At 37.6% G+C, this 27,185-nt stretch overlaps 2 protein-coding genes across 8 annotated transcripts; one reads left to right on the top strand and one right to left on the bottom strand.

Annotated features, from left to right (window-relative positions):
• Positions 1-794: 794 nt before the first annotated feature.
• LOC137835256 (uncharacterized) lies at positions 795-26,624 on the bottom strand. 7 transcript variants are annotated; one of them, XM_068643680.2, is made up of 4 exons: positions 26,038-26,574; positions 25,905-25,949; positions 23,593-23,652; positions 795-828 (listed from the first exon to the last, which is right to left on the bottom strand). In XM_068643680.2, the coding sequence occupies exons 1-4, from the start codon at positions 26,445-26,447 to the stop codon at positions 810-812; spliced, it is 534 nt and encodes a 177-aa protein (XP_068499781.1). In that variant the 5' UTR covers positions 26,448-26,574; the 3' UTR covers positions 795-809. The 7 variants fall into 7 exon arrangements, 6 of the variants coding, with proteins under 6 accessions (XP_068499781.1, XP_068499783.1, XP_068499779.1 ...); XM_068643682.2 differs by lacking the exon at positions 795-828 and adding an exon at positions 839-4,692; XM_068643678.2 differs by lacking the exon at positions 795-828 and adding an exon at positions 4,774-12,394 and having other exon boundaries at positions 26,038-26,575.
• Positions 17,149-20,968, top strand: LOC150027521 (uncharacterized). Its single transcript, XM_090302293.1, has one exon. The coding sequence runs from the start codon at positions 19,913-19,915 to the stop codon at positions 20,966-20,968; it is 1,056 nt and encodes a 351-aa protein (XP_090158419.1). The 5' UTR covers positions 17,149-19,912.
• Positions 26,625-27,185: the final 561 nt, after the last annotated feature.

Here is a 27,185-nt window from a genome sequence, read left to right as displayed (position 1 = left end):
AGTGAAGTTACATATAAAGGCCATCCAGTTGGCACATGGTGAGTTAAGCTAGCTCGGCGTGTGAGAAACACTCGATTATAGACGCTGTGTGGGATGAGCCAGTTGCGCAGGTAAATTGTCTAATTGGTGTAGGAAAACTCAGGTGTTGCCAGTCACCTGAGTACAAGCGCTCTATGAGAATGGTTTTTTCAGTTGCATAGCTCAGTCGTCCGAGCATGCGCCATGCACGACGGTACCTGTTGGATTCGAGGTAAGATACCTTTGAACACACCACTTTAAGCGCTAGCCTATAAAGGCTATGGTGAATGGTCCAACAACAGGTTAGTTTCGTTAAACTTTGATTATATTTATTATCCCATGGTGGGAAGAGTTAGCACCAAAGACGAGTTGGTTGATTGATATACTTAGACGTGTACGCATTATCATGAGCTACTTGAACTAGTCGAGGTTAATCATAGCATGCATGTGCAAAGATTTAAGGCATTATTATACGACAAATGATTGCGGTAAACTAAGGCAGGTTAATAATAAAAATAAAATACAAAAGTGCCAATAAGTGCATAATTACATTATGTTTAATTTTCTACAATTTATCTGTCTACGACCCTTTTTCTTGGTCCCAGTTGAGATAAGTCCAAGCTCGGATGGAGGCTGGAGGCTTACTCGACAACAACCTCAAATTCCACCAAGAGGGCTTGGGTAGCTTCACCTTTGTAGACCTCGACCTCGTCGGCAAAGAACTTGTCCTTCTGGACAAGCTCTTGTTGCAAGTTGGACATTCGGTCGTTCTGCTCTGTTTTAGTTTGAGTTCATGCTTGTATTCTAGACCTATACAAGTTCCATATACATCATTTTCCATTATGTCTTTGCTAGTTCATAATTCTGTTTTTCATTCCTATTAGGATTCCTCTGTTTTTCTGAAAAGTGCTTACTGTTTTTCCTTATTGCAATTGATTTACTCACTGGAAAATTATGAAATTCTGGATTTCTGTTATTCAAAGTGTTATAAAAGCATAGAAAAAATAAGTACTCAAAAATTCAAAGTACACAAAAAATGATAAATAAAATACTAAAAGTGTACAATTCTGCCGAAAAAAATACAGTAATCTAGCAGCGATTTTAAAAAATTTATCTCAATTAATTGGCTTACTGTTTTTAAGTGATTCCAGTGGCATTATTGAGTTAACATCTTGAAGTTTCTGTGGTTTAAATTTCATAATCCAGTTCGCTCTATATCATTCCAGTTAAATCAGTGAACATCAAGCACAGTTTGCATAAAAAAAATATTTTTCCAGTAGCTTTTTTTTGTTTTCTTCATCTACTCTTGTGCTTTTCTTTAAGTATTCTTTTGAGTGCCTAATTTTTCATTGAGTTCCTTATTTTCTTGCTTGTCTTTTGTTCATTAATCTTTGAAGTTTGTCAAGCATCTAGTATTCCTTTTGTTCTAGCCTTTCTTTGCTTATACTTTTTCTTGTTTGTCTTTATTGCTTCTTTGGTTTTGTTGTGGTTGGCTTTGAGATTGGTGTGCCTTGCTTTGACATCTTTCATTTGAGGATTCCAAGACCTCAAGATCAGTTTGGTGCAAGGACATTCTTTCTTTGAGAGTGACCTCTTTTTTCTGGCCAAATTCACTTCGGCAATTTGGTTGCCAAACTCACTGTTTTTGCTAATTTTGTTTCTTGACTTGTTTGCTGTTTTTGTTTGCAAATGGCCGGATTTTCAAGTGATGCATCCTACAAGCAGCATTCTCCTTCCAAAGCTTCGGTCCTTGGTGAATTGCATGAAGCTCAACGCACCATTAGGCGTTTGGAAGAGAAATTTCAAAAGATGGAGGTGCAACATGCTAGGCCATCTCACTCTATCAATGATGGGCATCATTCACATAGACCTTCATCAAGAGGTTCTTCAAATGCCTTAGGCCATGAAGAGGAACATAGAAGAAGGAAGCATCACCATCATTCTCATGAAGAGAGCTATAACCGTGACCAAAGATATCACCAAGTGTTCAACATTTCTTGTGGACAAGTCCCTAGTTTTAATGGTGATAGTGATCCTAATGTGTATTTAGATTGGGAGGCTAAGGTTGACCATTATTTTCATGTGTATAAGGTCCAAGATGACGATAAACTTAGGGTAGTTTCTTCATCCTTTTTGGGCTATGCCAAAGAATGGTGGCATAAAATTGTAATGGACATTATATATCGCAAGAAACCTCCTGTGGTTTCTTGGAATGCTTTGAAAGAGCGTATGCGCGCGAGGTTTGTTCCTCCTTCTAGGAAGGAACACTTGTTGAAGTTCCAAAGGGTTCCTCAAGGACATAGGATGGTAGATGAATACTTTAAAGATTTTGAAACAACTTTGACTAAAATGAATATACATGCTAATGAAGAGTCAAAGATAAAATGGTTTGTACGTGGTTTGAGAAGAGATATTAGAGAATTTGTAGAATTAAATGAGTACTCTTCTTTAAAGAAAGTGTTTCGCAAAGCCATCAAGGTGGAATCCTATCTTTTGAAAACAACTTTCAAAAATACTCATGATGATGATTTCTACAACTCTTCTAGGAAGGATGCCAACAAAATTTCTACTCAAAATTCTCCTTCCAATTTTTCTAAACAAACCTTGTTTCCAAAAAAAGTTTCTACTACAAATCCTTCTACTCCTAAGTCACCTACCAAAACTTCAAATATCAAATGTTTTAAATGTTTAGGTTTTGGGCACATAACTCTTCATTGTCCACAAAAGCAAATCTTAAAGCTAAACAAGGTAAAACAAGACCTCACTCACCCACCTACCACAAGTAAAAATGAAAAAGACAAAGAAGGCCAAGTTGACATAGGTCTTATACTTTCACATCCAAGGTGTTTTCCTTCCTTATCTTTTTTCATTTCCAAAGGTTCTTACTTCACCACCATCTTGGTTAAAAAATGTTAGGGATGATTTTTTCATACCTCCTAATGGTTGTCACCATTTAAGAGGACTTTTTCCAAAAGATATCATCATTCCTAAACAACATTTTCCAACTTGGTCGTTTTATAGCACCTCATTTTCTGAAATCCCATTGTTTCCAAATGCTAAGTCATGTTTTCCTTTTTCTTCCACTTTTAATTGTAAGAATAAACTGACTTTGTTATATGCAGGGATTCAGAATTCGTGGACGAATTCTCTCCAACTCGAGGAGTATGATGAGAATCAAATAAAGAAGGCTTTTATTAATGGAGGAAGAGGACATCCACCCTCACATTTGAAGTTCTTCCTTCTAGTCTTCTCAAAATTAAAAGAAGACATAAAATAAAGATGAGGCCCAAGCCCAAAGCCCAAGCCCAAACCCAAGAAGGCCAAAGCCCAAAGAGCCCAAGTCCATCCCATGAGGAGCAAGGCCAAACTTTGAAATACTCTTGTATAGTTTTTAGGAGGTGTGGTTATTAAATAAAGGAGTGTGAAAATGTAAAATAAAGTCACATTGTCCATGTGACTTAGGAGAGTGGTGTAGGTGTAGTTTTTAGGAGGTGTCATAGTAGAAAAAGGTCACACCTCCCATGTGACTTGTTTTTTGGTGGGAATTTCAAATGAGTTTATTTGAAATTTCCCACCTATTTTTCAGCACCTCTAGGCTATAAATAAAGGTGCTTAGCTTGTACAATTCAGATTTGAATTTAGACTAAAGAAACTATACTCAATTTTTGAGAGAGCATTGGAGAGCTTTGTTCCTTCTTCACTAGTCTTATCTTGATGGTTCCATGGTTACCTCAAGTGGCGGCTTGCACACTTATCTTGGAGTCTCCATCCTCCTAGTGGCGTGATCATCCAACCATTCTTCCATCTTCATGAGCTTTCTCTTCTCTTTCTTTCCTTCTCTTTTGATATTCATGTCTTAAGCTTGTGTTCTTGTATTTTGGTTCGGCACTTTCATTTTCCAGCTGCTGTTCTTCTTTTATTTTGAATTTTGGTTCGGTGCTTTTACATTTCCAGCACTTCTTTTCAGTATTCTTGCCTTTTAGTTCATTTTGTTCGGTTCATTTCAATTCTATGTCAATTCTATTCGGTGCAATTGCTTTTCCTCTCTTTTTAATCGGTTCAATTTGACAATAATTGGAACTTCCATATGAGTTTGTGTTTTGGCATTAGTTTTGGTGAGTTCTTGTTCATAGAACCTTGATCCAATTCTATGATAAAGTGCCTAGCTTATAACCAACTCAAGATGATTCCTAAGAATGTCAAGAATCATTCTAATTGTGCTAGTGGAATCACATCACCAAGGCTTGTCCAAACTGCTTCATAGCCTCTTGCAACAAATGGTGACCCTCGTGAACCACCATCCTCTCCTCATCCTCAGGACGCAGCATGGAGTCTTCCAGGTAGGAGGTGATATCGACGTCAGAATCCCATAAGCCCTTCCTCTTTGAGCTCTCTGCACCCCTTCAAGATAGCACGGTGTGGCTGGAAGGACGTTGGAGGGTTGCAGAGGAGGAGCAGTATTCGAACCCGCCTAGCCTTGGGAAGGAGAAGGCATCGGGCTGATGGCATGGTTTCTCCCTCTTTTCCTAGTGAAGACGAAGCCTGAGGTAGTGTCCTCGTCTTCTTCAGAAGAAGTTGGAGCGACCACCGCCTTCAGTGGCATTTGGCTCCCCACCTTCACCTTCGAGGACAGTTTCAACAGGTCTTCCTTGTTGAAGTGTGACAACATTCTATCTGCAAAAAAGACACAAGAAGAATCGGTTACATTTCATAAGTAAAAATCTTACTCTCTAAGGTTAGAGGAAAAAAGTGTACCAGTATAACTCTTTAAAGAGTCTGGGTCAAACTCGTTGGCCAGGAGGTAAGCTGTATCGAAGGCAACTGGGAGGCTTGAGAAAAATTCGCAAACCTTCTGGTCAACAGGAGTCTAATACAGGGGAAACCCATCTAGAAGGTCAGGATGCTTCTTATTGGCGCGGACCTTGAGGAAATGGCCTTTAAAGTTTTTATAAGATGATTGGAAAAGGGTAAGTTTCTATTTGCAGAGACCCATAGTTGACGACCTAGTTTCTTCCCCTTGAAGAAGTAAAGGAACACGTCGAGCTGATCACAGAGAATGAAGAAGGCTCGGACGAATGCCCAACTATTGGGATGTAGCTGGGCAGGGGCCACGTTGAGCTCGGTTAAAAGCTCTTTTACAAAAACAAATAAGGGGAGACGAATAAGGACTCTTTTAAAAATAGTGGCGTAGAAGTAGCAAAAGGGTCTGTTAGGGGATATGGATTCATCACAACACATAGGCTCGTCTACCTCACAAGGGTCCAAGAAAATCCAATTGTCTTCCTTACCGAAGTGGCATTTACTCTTTATAAGGGTTATTATTTTCTCGTGGGAGGTATAGGAAGAGGTTTCGGTTAGGAGGTTTGGCAGTGCCCAAAGGTACAAGGATTTATAATCCATGGTTGGTTGCATCTAAACACAATCACATGCAGAAAGTGAAAAACAACTCAGACCCAACACAACAGAGAAACAAGCAAGGCGAGCATAAATTTAGAAATTCATACAATAGAACAACAGAAGAACAAAACCTAACACACATTTGGGAATTCATGCGACAATCTATAAGTGATCAACATAAAGCATGTATATGAACAGAAAAAAGTAGAGAACGATGCCAAGCAGAACATGCAATTGTAAAGATGAATAATTGAGGTTGAGAAAAAGTGATGGATTTCCTATGAGCTCTTCATGGATGATTGGTTGAAGATGGTGCGGAAGCTTATGGATGAGAGTGGGCAAGGTCCTCCTAGGAGGTGTGGTGACCTTGAAGGTGCATGTAGAGTGTGGACATGGGGAGGTTCGCCAGCCCCTTTGTAGGTGGTGAAATGAAGATTAAAACCTAGAAGCTAGGCAAGGAGTAATGTATGGCACTAAATGGGTAGCATAACAATACTCTATTCAATCTTGAAAATACAAGGTGTAGGTTCCCCCTTTTATAGGCTAAGGAGGACCATAATGCAATCCTAATGCTAATCAAAATGAAATGCAAATTACTCCACATGGAGCACATGGCCGGCCATGTGAGGCAATGTTCTAGAACGTGCACAAAATCTAGGGTAAATCACATGTAAGACAAGTTTATGCTATTTACACTACACTTAGTACTAAGCTACCCTTAATGGGCCTTCATGGAGCATATACATGTTGTTTTCTCTCCCATCCATGGCTTGGCCCAAGGCTCCCATCCGTAGCTTGGTAATGGACCTAGTAAGAGGTCCTAGACGCTCTCCTCCTCCTTCTAGACACTCCCCTCTAGACGCTCTTCTTCATGTGCTAGACGTTCCCCTCTTGGCTCTAGACGCTCTAGGTTTGGCCCTTGTCTTTCATGGGGTGTGGAGCTTGGCCCTCTTCCATCATCCCCTCCCCCTTGGAAAGGATTTGTCCTCAAATCCAAGTCGTCTTCGTCGTCATTGGTACCAACAAATGGAGATAGGTCAATTACATTAAAAGTATCATGTACTCCATATTTAAGAGGTAGGTCCAATTTATATGCATTGTTGTTGACTCTTTTGAGGACTTGAAAGGGTCCATCACCTCGGGGACTTAGTTTGGACTTCCTTTGAGTTGGAAAGCGGTCTTTTCGAAGGTGAAGCCAAACTAAGTCTCTTTCCTCAAAAAATATTTCTTTCTTCCCTTTATTGTTGTATTTTGTATACTTTTCATTTTGTTGTTGTATTTGGAATTTAATCTTCTCATGCATTTTCTTCACAAAATCGGTTTTGATTACTCCTTCCTTATGCACAAAATCTTGTGGATTAGGAAGAGGTAACAAATCCATAGGTGTGAGAGGATTAAATCCATATACCACTTCAAAAGGAGAAGCATTAGTAGTCTTGTGGACCACTTTGCAAGCAAACTCAATATGGGGAAGATACTCATCCCAAGATTTATGGTTTCCCTTCATGATAGCCCTAAGCATAGTCCCAAGAGATCTATTGACTACTTCAGTTTGACCATCCGTTTGAGGATGACAAGAAGTTGAAAATTGTAGTCTTGTTCCAAGTTTGCTCCAAAGAGTTTTCCAAAAGTGGCTTATGAACTTGGGATCTCTATCGGATACTATACTTATAGGGAGACCATGGAGTCTCACCACTTCTCTAAATAAGAGTCTAGAAATATTTTGAGCATCATCTACCTTGTGGCAAGGAATAAAATGGGACATTTTGCTAAAACGGTCCACTACCACAAAGATAGAGTCATGGCCTCTTGCAGTCCTAGGGAGTCTTAAAATGAAGTCCATGCTAATGTCTTCCCAAGGAGCATTTGCAATCGGCAAGGGGGTATAGAGTCCATGAGGCATTGTTCTAGACTTTGCTTTTAAACATGATATGCATCTAGAACAATGTCTTTGGACATCCTTTCTCATGTGTGGCCAACAAAATTTTTCTTTCAAAATGTCTAGAGTTTTATCAACTCCAAAATGGCCCATGAGTCCTCCTTCATGTGATTCCTTGCAAGGAGCTTTCTATGTGTGCCTTGGGGAATGCAAAGTTTTCCTTCTTTAAAAAGATATCCCTCGGCCACATAGTAACCTCCTTGCGCCCTATGTTGACATTGGGCATAGATGGATGAAAGTTCTTGGTCCTCTTGATAAATCTCTCTTATGTGATCAAATCCAAGAATTTGGGCACCTAATTTGGAAAAAAGTGTATGCCGTCTTGAAAGAGCATCGGCCACTATATTGGTGCTTCCTTTCTTGTATTTGATTACATAAGGAAATTGTTCAAGAAACTCCATCCATTTAGCATGTCTCTTGGTGAGCTTGTGTTGGCCCTTTAAATACTTTAAAGACTCGTGATCACTATGGATTACAAATTCTTTGGACACAAGGTAGTGTTCCCAAGTCTTTAGGGCTCGCACAAGAGCATAGAGCTTTTTGTCATAGGTGGGATAGTTGAGGGTGGCACCATGGAGTTTTTCACTAAAATATGCAATGGGGTGGCCACCTTGCAACAATACCGCACCTATGCCTACTCCCGATGCATCACATTCTATCTCAAAAGTTTTGGAAAAATTTGGAAGAGCTAGAATTGGTGCATTGGTGAGTTGAGCCTTTAGCCTTTGGAAGGCTTGCTCATGCTTATCACTCCAACAAAATGCAACATCTTTTTTTACAAGTTCATTTAAAGGAGAAGGTAAGCTTGAAAAATTAGGCACAAACCTTCTATAGAAGCTAGCTAACCCATGAAAACTCCTTACATCACTTACATTTAGTGGAGTGGGCCACTCTCGGATGGCTTTGATCTTCTCGGGGTCAACATGCACCCCCCTTTTGTTAACTATGAAACCTAGGAAAACTACACTATCTACACAAAAGGTGCACTTATCCCTATTGGCAAATAAACTATTGTTCCTAAGCACTAGAAGAACTTCCCTAAGGTGACTTAGATGGTCTTCTAGGGTTTTGCTATACACTAGGATATCATCAAAGTAAACTACTACGTATTGACCTATACAATCCCTCAAGGTATGATTCATGAGCCTCATGAATGTACTAGGGGCATTAGTGAGCCCAAAGGGCATCACCAACCACTCATATAATCCAAACTTGGTCTTAAAAGCAGTTTTCCACTCATCACCCTCTTTGATTCGAATTTGGTGATACCCACTTTTAAGGTCAATTTTAGAAAATATGGTTGACCCATGCAACTCATCAAGCATGTCATCAAGCCTCGGAATTGGATGCCTATACTTGATGGTGATGTTGTTGATTGCTCTACAATCACAACACATACGCCATTTGCCATCTTTTTTGGGCACCAACAAGATAGGTACAGCACAAGGGCTTAGGCTCTTTTGAACCCAACCCTTCTCCAACAAGTCTTGAACTTGTGACTCTATCTCCTTTGTTTCCTCGGGGTTAGTTCTATAAGCGGGCCTATTTGGTAGGCTTGCCCCCGGAATGAAGTCAATTTGATGTTCTATACCTCTAATGGGAGGGAGTCCAATGGGTCCCTCATTAGAGAATATATCTTCAAATTCACTTAAAAAAATTTCCACTTGAGGAGGTAGACTCATGAGTTCATCACTTGTGGTAGTGCATGCAAGTGTTCCTTTACAAAAGATTAGGCTTGGTTGTTCAACAAGAAGCAAATTTTCCAAGATGTTTTCAAAAGGCTTTTCTTGTTGAGCAACCTTGTGGGAAGGAACACTCTTCTCCCACGCCTTCCTATCCCTAAGGATTTTCTCTTTTTCTAGCACTCTTTTTTTTTGTTTTCCTCATCCCTCTTATGTTTCATTTGTATTTGGTCTTTCACCACTTGAGAATATGGTAAAAGACTAAGTACAAACTTCCTATGCTTATGGGTGAAGGAAATCTCGTTAGTGAGACCATCATGCAAGGTTTTCTTGTCAAATTGCCATGGTCTCCCTAATAAGATGTGGCAAGCTTCCATAGGCACTACATCACATAAAACTTTGTCTTTGTAGTTCCCTATGGAAAACTTGATTTCCACTTGCTTATCTACACTTAGTTCCCCATTCTCATTAATCCATTGTAGTTTGTAAGGTTTTGGGTGAGGAACTACTTGTAGATTAAGCTTATCAACCATTCTAGCACTACAACAATTGCAACTAGATCCACTATCCACAATGAGGGAACATATATTTTCTAAAACATTACATCTTGTATGAAAGATGTTCTCCCTTTGTGTTTCCATGGAAGTGCTAGGTTGATTGTTGAGGGTTCTCCTAATCATTGGCAATTCTCCCTCTAATGGAGCTACCCTCTCATCCTCTCCTCTCTCTCACTTGGCTCATCCTCACCACTAGTGTATTCATCTACACCTTTTAGAAACAAAGTCCTTTGGTTTGGGCATTGTGCTTGCTAGGGATGGCAAAGCGGGGTGGGCCGTGCGGGCCGGCTCGCGGCCCGCAGGTAAAAAACGCGGGGCGGGATGACCTTTTCAACCCGCTAACCCGCATTAGCCCGCCCCGCATTAGCCCGCAACCCGCGCGGGCCAGTTGCGGGGCGGGCGGGCTGGCCCGCAAACCCGCAAGAAAAAAAATATTGACACTTAATAGCAGCAGAGCAACCTAAACTGGGTCATGCCAATTAAATCAATTTCAAACACGATAAAGGAGCAAGACACCAGTTAGAGAAGGAGAAGTAAGCAGAGGGTATTTTAGAAGTTACCCTTGACCAAACCATCAATTGAGCCAAAAGTTATCTTATTTTTATTGTATTATTTTTATGAAAAATTAATTAATTAATTGTCATTGTTTTAATATATGCAGATGACGGAGAAGATTATAATTATGAAAAAATGGATGAAGGTTCTACTAAGGTGGCATCCAATGTTATTGAAATGGAAGAATGTCAATAATGTTTATGTTTAATGCTTTTGAATTAATGTTTATGTTTAATGTTTTGGAATTAAGTATTTTTAATGTTTTGGAAGTGGAAGAATAGTGATATTTGATATTTATCTTAATGTTTTGATGTTTGACTATATTTGAAAAGGAAGGAAAAAAAATTAGGTTTGATAATAACAAATATATAGGTTTAATTTGACAATTTTTTAATAACAAAATGTAAAAAAATAAATATTTAATTTAAAAAAAAAAAAGAACGCGGGCTGGCCCGCAAACCTGCAGGTCAGCTCTTATGCGGGGCGGGTCGGGAATTCTAGCCCGCAATAACTTTGCGGGGCGGGCCAACCCGTCCCACATTTTTGCGGGCCAAACGCGGGGCGGGCCAATGCGGGGCGGGCTGGCCCGCTTTGCCATCCCTAGTGCTTGCACATGCCCTCTTCCATAGCACTTAAAACACTTATAACGTCTCTAGTTCGGATGGGTGGGGTGGAGGCTTCTTTTGCTAAGGGCTTGGTAGTTTCCTTTGGTTTTTCTCTAGATGTACTACCCTCCCTCTTATAGTCTTTCTTGGGATAAAAGCTAGAGTATGAAACCACCCTTTGACTTGAAGTTTTGCGCAAATTTTGTTGTTCAACTTTAATGCAAAGTTGAACCAAGTCATTCAAGTCTTGGTAGGGAAGGAGTTCTACCCTATCTCTTATCTCAAGAGAGAGGCCACTAAGAATCTTGCTATGGTGATGTCCTCCTCTTCTCTAATGGATGCTCTCATCATATAGAGCTCCATTTTCTGCCTATACTCCTCTACACTCATATTTTTTTGTTGGAGTATTTGAAGCTTGTCCATTAACTCCCTATGGTAGTACAAGGGTATATGTCGACGTCTTAGGGCTCCCCTAAGGTCATTCCAATATTCAATGGGAGGTTCCCTATGAAGACGTCTTTCTCTTTCGAGAGAGGTCCACCAATACATGGCGTTCCCTTGGAAGCTAAGGGTGGCTAGGGTTACCTTACGTTCTTCACTCACATTATGGCAAGCAAAGAGTTGCTCTACTTTCATCTCCCAATCTAGGTAGATTTCTACGTTTTCCTTACCATGGAAGTGAGGTAGGTCTACTCTAACCTCCCTTGGGCCCTCTTGCTCCCTTTTCCTATTTCTTTTAGGGGGTGGTTGGTAATAGTTATTGATTCTAAGGCTACCCTCCCCTAGAGACTCATCTTCTTTTCAATGAGATGCATGAGTATGAGATTTTTTTTAATTTTGTGATTTTTCTTCCTTTGCTCTAGTTAGTTCATTGATTTTAGACTCATTCTCCAATTGTCTATAGGAAATGAGTTGAACATCCTTTGCAAGTTGTTTTAAAATAGATTTCATGGACTTTACATCACTTTCAATAGACTTTGCAGAATGAGATGGAGAAGACATGACTAGAGCTTTGTGTATAGCAGTGTTTTACTTTGAGAAAAATTAGGGAAGTTAAAGAAGGTAGTTTTCCAGGTAAGAGAGGTGAGTCACAATGGACTACTTAAATACCAAGTCTTGCCTTAGCCAAAAACTATCCCTCCAAATCTTCACACAAATCTTTCTCTTAGTAAACCACTTAAAACACAATCAAGTTGGAGAAATCAAATTTTGAATGCAAGAAACAATGCAAACTATCTAATCAACCAAGCAAATTTAACAAAGCTTTAAACAATACAAAGACAATTAATAAGCATAGCTAATTAAAACAAAGAGATACGATTAAAACAATTAACAATTGCTAAGCTAGATAGTTCTAAACTAATCGGCCCTAGGTGAGGCTTTCTGGACACTTGGAGCCCTTGAAGACACACTCACCGTCTAATTACGTAATTAAACAAGTAATTAACAAAAGTTAAGTTAAAAAGAAATTAGATGAACTCCCTTTTGTTGATTTTTCTATTTTAACTTCTTTTGTTGTCTCTTCTTTGTTGGGCCTTCCAATGTATGTGGTGTATTTAGAAGGTGTTTGTTTCTGCCCCTTGCCTTTGTTCCTCTTGGAATTAGGTAATTAATTCTTCAATCCAGCACCTATTAAGCAAACTAGACTCTCCTCAAGTCAAATCCCACTCAATCAAGTACCAATTGATAATTAATCCACCACGAAGCTTAGAGGTCAAAGAATTAAAGCAAGAAACAAATTAATTTGAAAAACAGTACCACACAAAAGGAATTAAATGTGACAACTAGAAAAAGTTCCAAAGAAATTAGACAAGCAAATAAAAAGGTACTCAAAGAAAGGATGGCACACAAAATGGAACCTATAGAATAGCACTAGATTTGATTTCAAAATCAAAAACAGCACCACTGAAATAATTGTTGTGGTCCAGAGAGCGTGATTTTCACTGATTTATGCTGAGTTGTCCTTTTAATATTTTCTTCTGAAAATTTATATGCAAACAAATCAAGATCTTGACAAAATTCTGGCGTTGGTTTCACTCCAAACGCATGCACCATTTTGTTTTAATAAATTTTCTAAAATCAGTGTTCAATTACGCCAGTTGTAGCGTCAGGATTGCACACTGTTTTTATAATATTTATCATTTTTTTTCTATTGACTTTTTTGAACTGATTCTTTTTTTGACTTTTCCTTAACACCTCAATTTTGCAAAATCCAGAGGATCAGAAATTTCCTATGTGGGAAAATAATTTTCTTAAGCAAAACAGCCAGCACAGAGTTATGCAAAATAGGGGATTCTGTAAATCTGGAAAAAAAAAAACAGCAAGATATACCAAAAGAAAAACACAATGGAATTGGTGAAATGGAATTTGTGTAAATCTAAACACAAATATGAACTCAAGCTAAAAATAAAAAGCACCAAAGGATAAAAAACACAACAGATTTAGATCAAGCATTTATACCAAAAACAAGAAACAAATAAGCCAAACAAAGTACTACTATGATTTGATGACATTTTTGGAAGAAACATGACTAGACAAAACACATATAGATTCAGAAATTAAAAGACTCAAATGAACACAAAATGAACCAATTAAAATTGCAATAAGGACTCAAATACCTAAAATAAAATAGCAACACAAACTATATGGAATCCTACCAAAAATTGCACAAAGATTGCTCAAGAACAATTGAACAAGATGCACTGATTGGAATTTCCAAACAGCACACCAATTCAAAACAAAAATTAAAAAACAGCAAGACAATATGGAAGATGAAGAACAACACGGATTTAAGAAGAACTCAAAAAGAAAATGACAAAGAGATACTCATCTTTGAAGAACCATAGCTCATGATACCAAATGATGGATTTCCTATGAGCTCTTCTTGGATGATTGGTTGAAGATGGTGCGGAAGCTTATGGATGAGAGTGGGCAAGGTCCTCCTAGGAGGTGTGGTGACCTTGAAGGTGCATGTAGAGTGTGGACATGGGGAGATTCGCCAGCCCCTTTGTAGGTGGTGAAATGAAGATTAAAACCTAGAAGCTAGGCAAGGAGTAATGTATGGCACTAAATGGGCAGCATAACAATACTCTATTCAATCTTGAAAATACAAGGTGTAGGCTCCTCCTTTTATAGGCTAAGGAGGACCATAATGCAACCCTAATGCTAATCAAAATGAAATGCAAATTACTCCACATGGAGCACATGGCCGGCCATGTGAGGCAATGTTCTAGAACGTGCACAAAATCTAGGGTAAATCACATGTAAGACAAGTTTATGCTATTTACACTACACTTAGTACTAAGCTACCCTTAATGGGCCTTCATGGAGCATATACATGTTGTTTTCTCTCCCATCCGTGGCTTGGCCCAAGGCTCCCATCCGTAGCTTGGTAATGGACCTAGTAAGAGGTCCTAGACGCTCTCCTCCTCCTTCTAGACGCTCCCCCTCTAGACGCTCTTCTTCATGTGCTAGACGCTCCCCTCTTGGCTCTGGACACTCTAGGTTTGGCCCTTGTCTTTCATGGGGTGTGGAGCTTGACCCTCTTCCATAAAAAAGGAATACCTTTTGTGATTGGAAGAAAATAAGCTTTAAGAAATGCGTGAAGATCTCTGAGTAATGATTAAGAAGAGTGTAAGTTTTTGAAGGTTTAGAGAGCTGAATGTTCTAGACGAAGGTTAAGAGGAAAAGAGAATTCAAAACGATGGAGTTTCTGCTACCAGTAATGTCAGGACACGTGTATGTGTGGGGTCGTATACAGTAAAACGTCACTTCAAAGACGCTTCATGTGCCGCGCCTCACCTACCCCTGAGAAACAGTCACATCAATTGCTACTCAGGAGACTCTTTGCTTAGCCAAAGCTTAGCTCAAGCCTGGGGGGCTTGTGTGCTAGCCATAGCTCGGTTCTCGGTAGCAATTTTGAGACAACTCGGCTCTTGGGTATAGTAGGGAGACAACTCGGTTGTTGGGCCTGGGTGAAACTTGCGTAAATGGCCTTTTTCAAGGATGGGCCCAAGGCACGCGGGAGCGTTGTTACGTAAATAAATCAATATACGCGTGCTTATTGATATATTTGGAGTGATGAATATAATATTTGTTATTATTGTGTATATTTGTTATTATTGTGCATATTTATTATTATTGTATATTTGATATTATTATATTTGTTATTATTACGTGGCAATATTTTTTCTATTGCATGTTTGTTGCATGTGGCTAGTTGTTAGTAACCCTAAGTGGATGGGGAGATGCATTGATAACAGAATGTGGGCCTGCGGATAGCACCAGAATAGTGTTAGTGCCCGTGACATGCGCTTTTCTGTTAGAAATAAAAGTTAATATGATTATTTTCAGTTAAGATTTCTTTATCTCCAGGGAGTGTAGTTGCATGTTGCGTGTGCGGTGATAAAAGGGGATGAAGTCTCCTTGTAAAGGTACGCTGTTTTTGCACACTAGACTAAAAACTGTTTACATTTGGTGAACCCTAGTTGACTTGATCGTCGAAGTGTAATCAATAGGTAGGATGCCCTCTGTCCCAACGAAACCTTATTCTAGCATCAAGATGGAAACATGGGTCCGATTCCAGAAGAGGCATTTCCAAGAGGAGGCGTTCAACCTAGTCAATCGGCTGGAGAATCAACCGACGAGAACAAAACATAAACTGTAAATTGAATTATTAAAAAAGAAAAAAAATTGTCTAATAAAATGGATTTCTAAAATACAGATAGTTAAAGAAAATGAATCAAAATTTAAAATATGACAATATAAGGAAATACATCACATTTTAAAATTAAACAAAGACTAATAAGTAAATACTCTCTTAAATCATTAATATATACTTGTGTTAAATATATTGACGTAAATAATCAGTTTACAAATATTTTAACTTAATACACGTGTCAGTTATTAAAGAGTTATTAAAGATCAGACATGTATTCAATTATTTCAATTAGAGTTTAAAAAAAAATAACAAAATTAAAAAAATTGTATCAAAAGTATAATTTTTTAGTATATTAAAAACGATGTGATACAACTATTTATCTTATACAATGAGATACCTTTTCATACATATTTTATGTTATTATTTATTCTTTGATTGAATTTTAGTAATATTATAAACTTCAAAACTATCACTTTATGTTTTGTAAGGAAAAGAAAAAAAAATTCAAAAAGAAGTATCGACATATTAAAATAACGGTATAATTAGACTTATTGTAATGTATATTATTCTTTGATATTACCTTATTTTAAAAATATATATAAAATTAAAATCAATATAAATATTGTTCCGATCGGGATCGAATGAGTCACAACACTCTTAGCGTCATTAAGCGATAGATCCAGTAATCAACCATATTAAGGGACAAACTAACAGTAAATGATAAGTAAGGAAACATCCTATAAATCAAGATAATCTCCCTACAAATTCAGGCCACACTTCGCCAAATCTGGGTGACACCCCAAGAAATCAGCTAACACTGATTTATTGAAAATATGTGATGGAAGAGGACTCAGCACCAATCTTTTAAAAAGCCACCTAAATATCAAAACAAGGCAACCACTAGAGTTATGGTCAAAGAGGGGCCAAGAGGACACATTTTACATGTCTTAAACTCTAGTGTAGAATAGTTTTTAAAGTAACATAGTTTAATTTCTTTTTGTGATTGTGTTGAAACATGCAAAGAGGCACCTAGAAGGCTAAATCTTAAGTTTCATTAGGATTTCCTAATTAAACTAAAGTCCAGCCCACACATAAACATCATGGAGCGTAAGTTCTAGGCATTTTCACACAAGGAAGGATTCAAGAACCTACCTCCACATGTGTGCTCTCATTTAGGCGCCAACTTCATTTCATTTTGTGCACATTTGCCTTTCATTTGACTCTTCATTTCTGGCCTCCTAGTCCTATATAAGGAGAGCTTGGGTGCTGAAATTGGAAGATTAATTTGAGTAATGAAATGCTGCCAAAATGTGTCATTCTTACTCCTTTGCCTAAACTCTCTTAGGATTTAGGTCTTTAATCTTCCCAAAACTGCACCAAAAAGAGAGTTGGCCGAACCTCTCTCACACTCTTCCTGCACCTCTAAGGCTTACACAACTTTTAGGAGAGCCTTATTCCACCACAATCCATGGATGCTTCCGCCAATTCCACCACAAAAACCACAAGATGAAGAGCTCAAAGCTATCATTTGGTATCAGAGCTATGGTCTTCAAGAGATAAGTGTCTCTTTTCTTTTTTGTGTTTGATTTCTTCCTATTTTCGTGTTGTTCATCTCTGTTCATGTTGTCTTGCTGTTTTTACATTTTTAATTTGATTTAGATGTTGTTCTAAGCATTTCAATCGGTACAAATTGTTCAAATTGTTCTTGAGCTTTTTATTTTCATATTTTGTGTAGGAATCTATGGTGAATTTTGTTGCTGTTTTGATTTCAGGTTACTTGAGTCTTGTTTGAATTTTTTGTTCGGTGCAATATGATGTTCTTGAGTCATTTTAATTTTTGAATCTAAATCATGCTTTGTCTAGTCATGTATTTCCAAGAACGTCAACAAATCTTAGTAGTACTTTTCTTCATTCATTTGTTTCTTGTTTTGATTTGAGTTCAATTTGAATTCTGACTTGATTTGATCCTTTGGTGCATTTTTCCTTTTAGTTTGAGTTCATATTTGTATGATAGATCCATACAAATTCCTATAACATTCACTCCATTGTGTTTTTGTAGTTTCTCATTATGTTTTTAATTCCAGAATTAGGAATCCTCTATTTTTTACAAATTCTGTACTGGCTGTTTTGTTTTATGGAATTTAAATACATTGAAGGAAAATTCTGAAACTCTGGATTTCAGTGGTTTGATGTGTTAGAAAAATAAGAAAAAAATAATTAGTTAAAAAGGCAAAATAGAAGAAAAAAAGATAAATCACACAAAAAAAGTGTGCCTTTTGGCACTAAAACTGATGGTAGTTGGACAAGAAATTTGAAAAATTTAGCACAATTAATTGGTGCATGTTTTTGGTGTGATTCCAGTGCCAAAAGTTTGCTCAAACATTGAATCGTTTGTGTTTAAATTTTCAAAAGCAAATTCAAAATAGCCAGCTCAACATAAATATTTTAAGTCACGCTTTCTGAACCTTAATTTTTCCAGTAGTGCTGTTTTGGTTTTTCAAATCAATTCTAGTGCCTTTCCTTAGGTTCCTTTTGTGTGCCAACCTTTGTTGAGTGCCTATTTTTTATTTTGCTTGTCCAATATCATTTTGAACTCCTTCTAAGTTGTGCCATATCATTAAATCCAGTTGTTGTGGTACTTTTCAAATTTAATTTGTTTCTTGCTTTCTTTTCTTGACCTCTAAAATTGTTGGTGGATGAATTTCAATTGGTGCTTGTTAAGTAGAAATTGACTTGAGGTGAGTCTAGCTCTACTTAGTAGGTACTGTTTTGAGGAATTTAATTGCTTAAATCATAAGAGGCTAAGGCAAGGAGCAGCAGCAAAACACAAATACCAAAAACCATACACTTTGAAGGGCACAACAAAGAAGAGCAAGAACAAGCCAAAGGAGTGCATAGTTTAGCAAGCTGAAATTAAATTTGTACAATTCAATTTCTTTGTATTTCTTTGAATTGTAATTACATTTCACCTTTGTTTAATTAGTGGATTAATCACATTTAAACGGTGAGTGTGTGATGGAGATCAAGATCAAGAAGAAATAGAAGCCAATAATCAAGGACAAGAAGAGGTAGAGGCCCAAGTTGTAGACGCTCAAGAAGTCATTAGCCCACCTCATAGGCTTACAAGGAGCAAGTTTAAGGAATTAGGAAATAGTGGAAGGTTGTTTTCTCTTTTTATAGTATCTTTTGTATTAAAAGGTGCTTAGAGGGAAACATTAGACACCTCTTTTGTAAAAGCATCTTTAGGCTTTAGTTTAGGAAATTCTAGAAGCTTGGGGAGTGAGCTTAGTAGGGGCGTGAGTTTAGGAGTCTTTTGGGTAGCTTACGGAATAAGCTTTGTAAGCTTTTGACCGGCCCTTGCTCCTATAAAAGGAGGGCTTGGGTCCTTCATAATTCAGAATTTGATGTTTGAAGTAGCAAAACTCTCCCAAATTGATGATTGAGTGTGTGAGAACTTGTCTTCTGCTCTTCCTAGTCTCATCTTGAGTGCCTCGGTTCTCTCAAGTGGCGGCATTGCACACTTATCTTGGAGCTTTCACACTTCAAGTGTCGTGACCATCAACCAAGCTCTTCATTCTCATAAGTTCCTCTCTTCTCCATCATTTCATTTCATTTCCATGTTCATACGAAGCTTAAACATGTCTTAGGTTCCTATTTTAATCGGTTCAATTGGCAAGAAATGGGTCTTCCATGTGAGTTTGGTGTTTGGTGCAAATTTTTGTGAGTTCTTGAAACATAGAACATTGATCCATTTCTATTAAAAGTGTCTTTTCATTCTCCAACTCAAGTTGATTCCATAAAATGTCAAAGAATCATCTATATCTTGCTATTGGAATCATATCAGTGTGTCTTCAAAGGCTCAAAGTGTCTAAGAAGCCTCACCTAGGAAACGCCTAGTTTAAAGCTTTGTAGATTAGCAATTTTAATTGTGTTTAACTAGTTTGTTTTACGCCAATTTCTTGTTTAGCTTTTCTTAAATTGCTTACGTTAATCTCTTGCTTAAGCTTTGATTAATTGCTTTGTTTGTTAAATAGCTTTGCATTGTTTTCCTTGCATAAAATTTGATTTTTCATTCCTCATTGTGTTCTAAGTAATTTACTAAGAAAAAAAATTGTGTGAAGTTTTTTAGGGATAGTTTTTTACTAAGGCAAGACTTGGTACTTAAGAAGTCCTAGTGACTCACCTCTCTTACCTGGAAAGCTACCTTCACTACTTTCCTCTTCTTTCTTGAAGTAAAATACTTTTAATCACAAATCTTTAGTCATGTCAACTCACTCCTCTAAATCTAATGAAAGTGATATGAAGTCCATAAAATCTCTTTTAAAACAACTTGCTAAGGACTTTCAAACACTTTCATATAGACAATTGAAGAATGAGGCCAAAATTAACGAATTGACTAAAGCAAAGGATGAGAATTCTCAAAAATAAAATAAAAATATATTATCATGCATCTAGCTCTAAAGATCATGATTCTCTTGGGGAGGAAAGCCTTAGGATAAATGAGTATTATCAACCCCCCTAGGAGAAATAGAAGAGATAGAAGAGAACAAGAGAGCCCAAGAGAGGTTAGGGTAGACCTACCCCATTTCCATGGAAAAGAAAACGTAGAAGTATACCTAGATTGGGAAATGAAGGTAGAACAACTTTTTGCTTGCCATAGAGTGAGTGAAGAAAGAAAAGTGCCCCTAGCCACTCTTAGTTTTCAAGGAAACGCTATGTATTGGTGGACATCTTTAGAAAGAGATAGGCGTCTTCATAGGGAGCCTCCCATAGGGTATTGGAATGACCTTAGGGGAGCCCTAAGGCGCCGCCATATACCCTCCTACTATAATAGGGAGTTGATGGACAAGCTTCAAAGACTCCAACAAAGAACTATGAGTGTAGAGGAGTATAGGCAAAAGATGGAGCTATACATGATGAGAGCCTCCATTAGGGAGAATGAGTCCACCACCATAGCTAGATTCTTAAGTGGGCTAAATCTTGAGATAAGAGATAGGGTTGAACTTCTACCTTATCAAGACTTGAATGACTTGGTTCAACTTTGTATCAAAGTTGAACAACAAAATTTAAGGAAAACTTCAAGTCATAAGGAAGGTTCATACTCCAACTCCTATCCAACAAGAGAAATTAAAAGGGAGGAGAGTACATCTAAGGAAACACCAAAAGAGACTCCTAAACCCTTAGGTAAAGATATGCTCACTCCACCCTTACACACTAGGGATGTTAAATGCTTTGGAAGAGGACATGTGCAAGCTCAATGTCCCAACCAAAGAACTTTGTTTTTAAAAGGAATAGATGAATATACTAGTGGTGATGACAAACCTAGTGAAAAAGAAAAAGGGGGAGATGAAGAAAGAGTGTATCCTTTAGAGGGGGAATTATTGATGATTAGAAGAACTCTCAACAATCAACCTAGTGCAACCATTGAAACACAAAAAGAGAACATCTTTCACACAAGATGCAAAGTTTTAGAAAACATATGTTCTCTCATTGTGGATAGTGGTTCATGTTGCAATTGTTGTAGCACTAGATTGGTTGAAAAGTTAAATCTATAAGTAGTCCCTCATCCTAAAATTTACAAGCTTCAATGGATAAATGAAGATGGGGAACTAATTGTAGATAAACAAGTGAAAGTCGAGTTTTCTATAGGTAACTACCAAGACAATGTTTTATGTGATGTAGTACCTATGGAAGCTTGCCAAACATACTCCAACTTTGTACTCCTCTTTAAAATTTTGTGAAAAGTTGTCAAACACAAAAGAAAAACAAGAGAAATGGCAACTAAGTAAAATTGATTTTCAAACTAACACGTTTGTTTTGTTTGATGATTCCCATAGGTGGACGTTTGATCCAGGAGGACAACATAGTTGAAGAAGCAAGAGGCTGCTATCCGAGATCAAATCTGTAGATCTGAGGATAGATCTTCTCAAGAAGGAGGAGATGATGGACACCATCCAGCCACATCCATTCCCCTAGCCATGAAGAAGAAGAAGCAATGGGTTTGAGGACAAATCCTTTTCAAGAGGGATGGGATGATGGAAGAGGCCCCAGCACCAATCCTTTGAAAGGTCGCCTAAATATCAAAACAAGGCAACCACTAGAGTTATGGTCAAAGAGGGGCCAAGAGGACACATTTTACATGTCTTAAACTCTAGTGTAGAATAGTTTTTAAAGTAGCATAGTTTAATTTCTAATTGTGTTGAAACATGCAAAGACGCACCTAGAAGGCTAATTCTTAAGTTTAATTAGGATTTCCTAATTAAACTAAAGTCCAGCCCACACATAAACATCATGGAGCGTAAGTTTTAGGCCATTTCACACAAGGAAGGATTCAAGAACCTACCTCCACATGTGTGCTCTCATTTAGGCGTCAACTTCATTTCATTTTGTGCACATTTGCCTTTCATTTGACTCTTCATTTCCGGCCTCCTAGTCCTAATAAGGAGAGCTTGGGTGCTGAAATTGGAAGATTAATTTGAGTAATGAAATGCTGTCAAAATGTGTCATTCTTACTCCTTTGCCTAAACTCTCTTAGGATTTAAGTCTTTAATCTTCCCAAAACTGCACCTCAAAGAGAGTTGGTCGAACCTCTCTCACTCCCACACTCTTCATGCACCTCTAAGGCTTACACAACTCTTAGGAGAGCCTTATTCCACCACAATCCATGGATGCTTCCGCCAATTCCACCACAAAAACCGCAAGATGAAGAGCTCAAAGCTATCAATATGTGTCAGATACGATCCATGAGTCAAATAATTCACTACCAAACACTATAAATAAACCTTTTATAGAGGAGTAAAATATGCTTTTATTAGTTTTGCGTCATATACTCTCAATCTAAAGTACTTACTTGATCATCAGGGAACCTTCTACAGGTTTACTCTCGATCAAGCGTTGAGTAGCTAAGGAATTGAAGGTTTGAAGTCTGAATAACTCAGAGTTGAAGAACTAAAGCACGAAGAAGGAATGACCGAGTACGAGGAGAGCGATCAATACCAACAACAATTGTTACTGTCAATCTCAGGTACTATCTAGGCCCACTTTTTCTATACAAGTACCATTGGCGCCCACCGTGGAGCTAAGATAGAGTTAAAGTAAGCAACAATGGTTTCAACGAGACAGATGATGAACAATAGGATGCCAAAAGCATATCAAATTGCAATGTTCCAAGCTTTACATAAAGAGATGGAAGAAATGCGTCAAAAGAACATAGAGGAGGTCACCCTCCGACGAAAAAATGAAGAAGAGGTGTGAGTCCTTAAGGAGCAAAATGAAGAGATGAGATGAAGACTAGCCAATCCCACTTCTGAAGCTTGGCGTGGGCATCAAAGGCAACCTTCTCCTTAGAGAAGCAAACTCACAAAGTCAGAATCCAGAAAGGACGACTACAGTTTGAACTCAGACTTATCAATCTTCTAGACGTCACACAGAACAAAAAAGGGTTGATTATCGATCAGTACAACGATTCTATGGATCTGGACGAGCACATTGATGTATACAAAACAAATATGAGTTTCTATGACACCCTATGGTTCACAAAAACACTAGTTGATCAAGATTCACTAGAAAGATAAGGATCCTAGAGATCGAAATCCAACCTTATGATGACCAGATCATTGACTTCAAGAGATAGCATCACTAGGGTTAATCACCACATCCGAGGTATTGTCCGCTTTGGAGGTCGGTGCTCCATCACAGTTTTGTCCTTAAAAGGCACCTCGGTTGGTTGGAGGAGGAAAGAGTATATAAACTTTCATTGGTCTCGACTGCTGAGCGATGTGGGACTATATTGACGATACCAAAACAATATCATTTTACAAATTTAAGGTGAGGAATGGTCAATCAAATTATACAATCCTATCTTTTTCACTCCTACCTCTCTTTCATTCCCACTTCTCATCGTTTCATTTATAATTACTATTTTAGTTCAATTTTTTATTTTATTTAATACATGTTTAATCTAACACTTTAATTTTAAAATTACAATAACATCTTATTACAATCTTTACATAAGTGTCTATTCCCACACAAAACTATTACCAAAATACACATTATTACTAATTCTCAAGGAAGTACTCATAACTAATAATTATAAACATAATTTGAATGTTTATCATGCCATAAAACTAGAGATATTTGAACATTACACAAGGAAAGCATTAACTGAAGGAGTGACTACCTAGCTTTTGTTACTGCAACATCGCTTATCAAATTACAGATATCTGAACATTCCACCAAACTGCTCAAGGAAATAAATGGTAATCAGTAATCCAAAGCACTCAAGGAAAATAGCATGCCAAAGTTTGGTTTCAATTTAAATTTAAAAACACAAATTCAAGCTGTTTTAAGTATCTATCATTCATGCACACTCAGGAGATAATTGGTTACTTCATTGCGAAAAGAGGTTGTGACTCTATTATATCTGTGTCATCGTTGCAAGGCAAGGCTTTTAAATTAAATTATTCACTTTTATGGTTCCATTTCGTTGTTTTTATTCTCCCTCGTAGGTGGATAAGACTGCTTCATTATAGAACAAAAGCCAAGTGCCATGGAACTAGAACTAGAACAGTGTAGAAAAGGAATGAGGGTTGAATAGCTTAACAACCTAAGCCTAGACCCAGGGGCCACTGATCCAGTAATGTAATCTCCTTTAAGCAAGCACCATCACCCAAGCTATCCTACCATGATCACCAGACGGTAGACCCATCCGCTGACCAGATGCAATCAAGATATCATCTCCATAAAATAGGTAGACAAATTCACCATTCTGCACATTCTTTGACACGTGAATCAGAAAAACTTGTGTTATATGCCTGACAGACAATGAACCAATCAAACCTCTTATATCACTGTTTAGGAGATTGTTTTATCGTGCAACAACCTCTTCAGTTTACACACAATCTCCATACCATCCACCTTAAAACCTTTAGGTTGACGCATTAGAGGCCATTGGAGCTCCATATCTCTTACCTGCACTTGCCACAAGTGCGAGTAAGACCCTAAAGGACATATGCTTGATTGCTCGAGATAATATCTCATTGTAATCAACATCCTCCTTCTGACCACAGTCCTTAACTTCCCTTCCCCAAACCCTGCATTACCAAAGAACCACTCCTTCCCCTGAACTGCATCACTCCACCCTCCACACTACATCTTAAATCCTTCATATCCAAGACTAAAATATATATAAGTTTCTTTTTTAGCTCCAGAACATACTGACGCTGGTCAATGCACGAACTATGTCATCATGCGTCTTTATCCTAGTAGAGCCTATACCAACTCTCTTGCAAGAACTGTCATTTCCCATCAAAACATTTTCATCATCCAGCTCATCAAATGTGAAAAACAAGTTCCTTTAAGGACACATATTAATTGATCACCCAAAATCTAGGACCCACTTATCAAACGACTATCAACATTTGACCATCATGAGACAACTCCACCTTCTGGACTGTAGCCGCTACCTGATCCTATTTCCCCAATCTTGGGCAATTCCTCCTCCAATATCCCTAGTGCTTGCAATATCTACAAACGTTCTTAACATCAGCCTTTATCTTGTTTGACTTCTTGTCTTTCTTGAAGACCACCAACCCTAAAGACGATGCAGCATCAACACTCTCAGATGCTTTAAGGCGAAACTTCCTAATGCAGAGACTAGACTTAACCTCTTCAAGAATAATGCATTCCTTCCTACACTCAAAGAACTTACCAAATTTTCGTAGGTGGGTAGACGAAAGGCTAGTAGAATCACTATTGTGTCTTCATTATCAACCTTGATGTCCATGTCTTGGAGCTCCATCAATATTGAATTTAGCTAATCAAGATGAGCCTACATAGATACACCAAATTCTCATTGTAAATAGACTTTGTCATGAACAACTTCGCCGACTTCAACTACAACGCTGCATAAGTCTTTTCCTCTACAACCTCATAGAGCACTTCATCAAAAAATATGGGAGGATCATCAAATGTGTCTTCTCCTCCAACTGCTTCAGAGCATGCCTTTCTATGTGTACCATGTTGCTAGAAAGTGGTGTCCACACCCCTTACTCCTTAATCAACACTCTCATCTTAATTCTCAATGAGTTGGAACTATTCTACCCATTGAAGTTCTCGATGTTGAAAGTTATATCCATCTTTCTTTCAAGAATTGACCACTAATAAAGGACAGAGATCAAAACCAACTCTAACCCAATATACGCTCTTATGAGACACACTAAGCTATTAGACGCAATTTAAAACTAGACAACCATGTCTTAGAGAGAAGTTCAATATATTAGACTCTACATTCTACATACTCTAACTTGATGGGGATAATGAGATCGTTATAAGACAACAACTTATTATGATAAAATCATAGCAGAATTAATGATGAAAGCATAATAGATATGATCACACATTAATTATTAGCCAACAATCATGCGACGTGATCTTTGGGAGTTATATTTTGGAATAATCTAAAAACTATAGCAAAGAGTTGAAGTGATTTACCAGTATTGACGAGTTCGAAACCCTTGCTTAAAAACAACAAGAGGTCTGAAAAACAAAATCCAAGGCAAGGGTATGAATCAATTTAGACAATTACATAATCCAAGCAGGAAGTTAGTTATTTTGGTTTTTGTACCTTATGACGTTAAAGGGGCCTTCCCCAGGAGAGCCTTCGCCGCCTCGGATGCAAGTGGTGACACACTTTATTGTGCACGATTCCGCTTTCCTGGACTTTGGTTTCTGTATTCTTGTTTTCTTGCAGTCTTTGGGTAACGTGCACTCACTGGACAATGTTTGCGGTATGTTGGATAGAGTATCCGCTTCATCAGCTGCTGCTACAGAAGCCATTACCGCAGCGGTAGTGAGCAAGGTAGTTAGTGCCACACTGCATGCTCTACTCACTCTCACACTCTGGAATTTGCAACTCACCATGCTTCTTCTCCCACCTCCACTTCCACTCACTTTCTTCCTGCTCTCACTCTGAATGCCCCCGCCACCTACCCACCACCCACAGTACGCCGATAAACTAGGGCCATAAATTACCATTATCTTTAGCCACTCCCAAACAACACAATTATCTTCTTTTCCCTTTTCTATGCTCTGCGCTTCTGTGGAGAGCAAAATCCTCCAATTTCAGTCCTCCAGTTTCCATAATCATTAGCTATTAATATTCTGCAATAATAATAACTACAAATTAAATTAAAAAGATTCAATCACATGTTTATTCTACATGCTTTAACATTTCACATAAGATAAAAAGGGAATAAACACGAAAGAATGGATATTTTTGGGGAAAAAATCCAATACTTTTGATATCTTATATTGCTATATTTTAAATATGAATAAAATAGAATAAAATGAAAATAGTTAAAGTTGAAAGAAATCAAAACAAAGATCATAAAATATTATGTAGTATAAAAAAAACACAGTTTAGATTTGTATACTGTTATTTTGCTAGTTGATATAGTCATTGTGTTACACAATCCATTATCAAACTAGCTATGTTTTATCCTATATATAATCCTTACATGGCAATTTTTTTATTCCAATGCAATATATACTAATTCTTAAACTTTTATATTTTATGGTCTACGCTTTTTATCTATATCTAAGTACAATTTATTCAAAAAAAAATACTTTTAACGGTGAAAGAAATTTAATATTATAATTTGAATTATTTATTATCTATACTTGTATATAAATAGAATTTCTCATTATAATTATTTTGAATTGTACACAAATTTGTTCCTATTTTATTCATATATTAATATTTTATTTTATTAT

Source organism: Phaseolus vulgaris, chromosome 5 (genome assembly GCF_051622355.1).
Source record: "Phaseolus vulgaris cultivar YP4 chromosome 5, ASM5162235v1, whole genome shotgun sequence".
NCBI lineage: Eukaryota > Viridiplantae > Streptophyta > Magnoliopsida > Fabales > Fabaceae > Phaseolus > Phaseolus vulgaris.
This window is presented reverse-complemented; position numbering and strand designations above follow the sequence as displayed.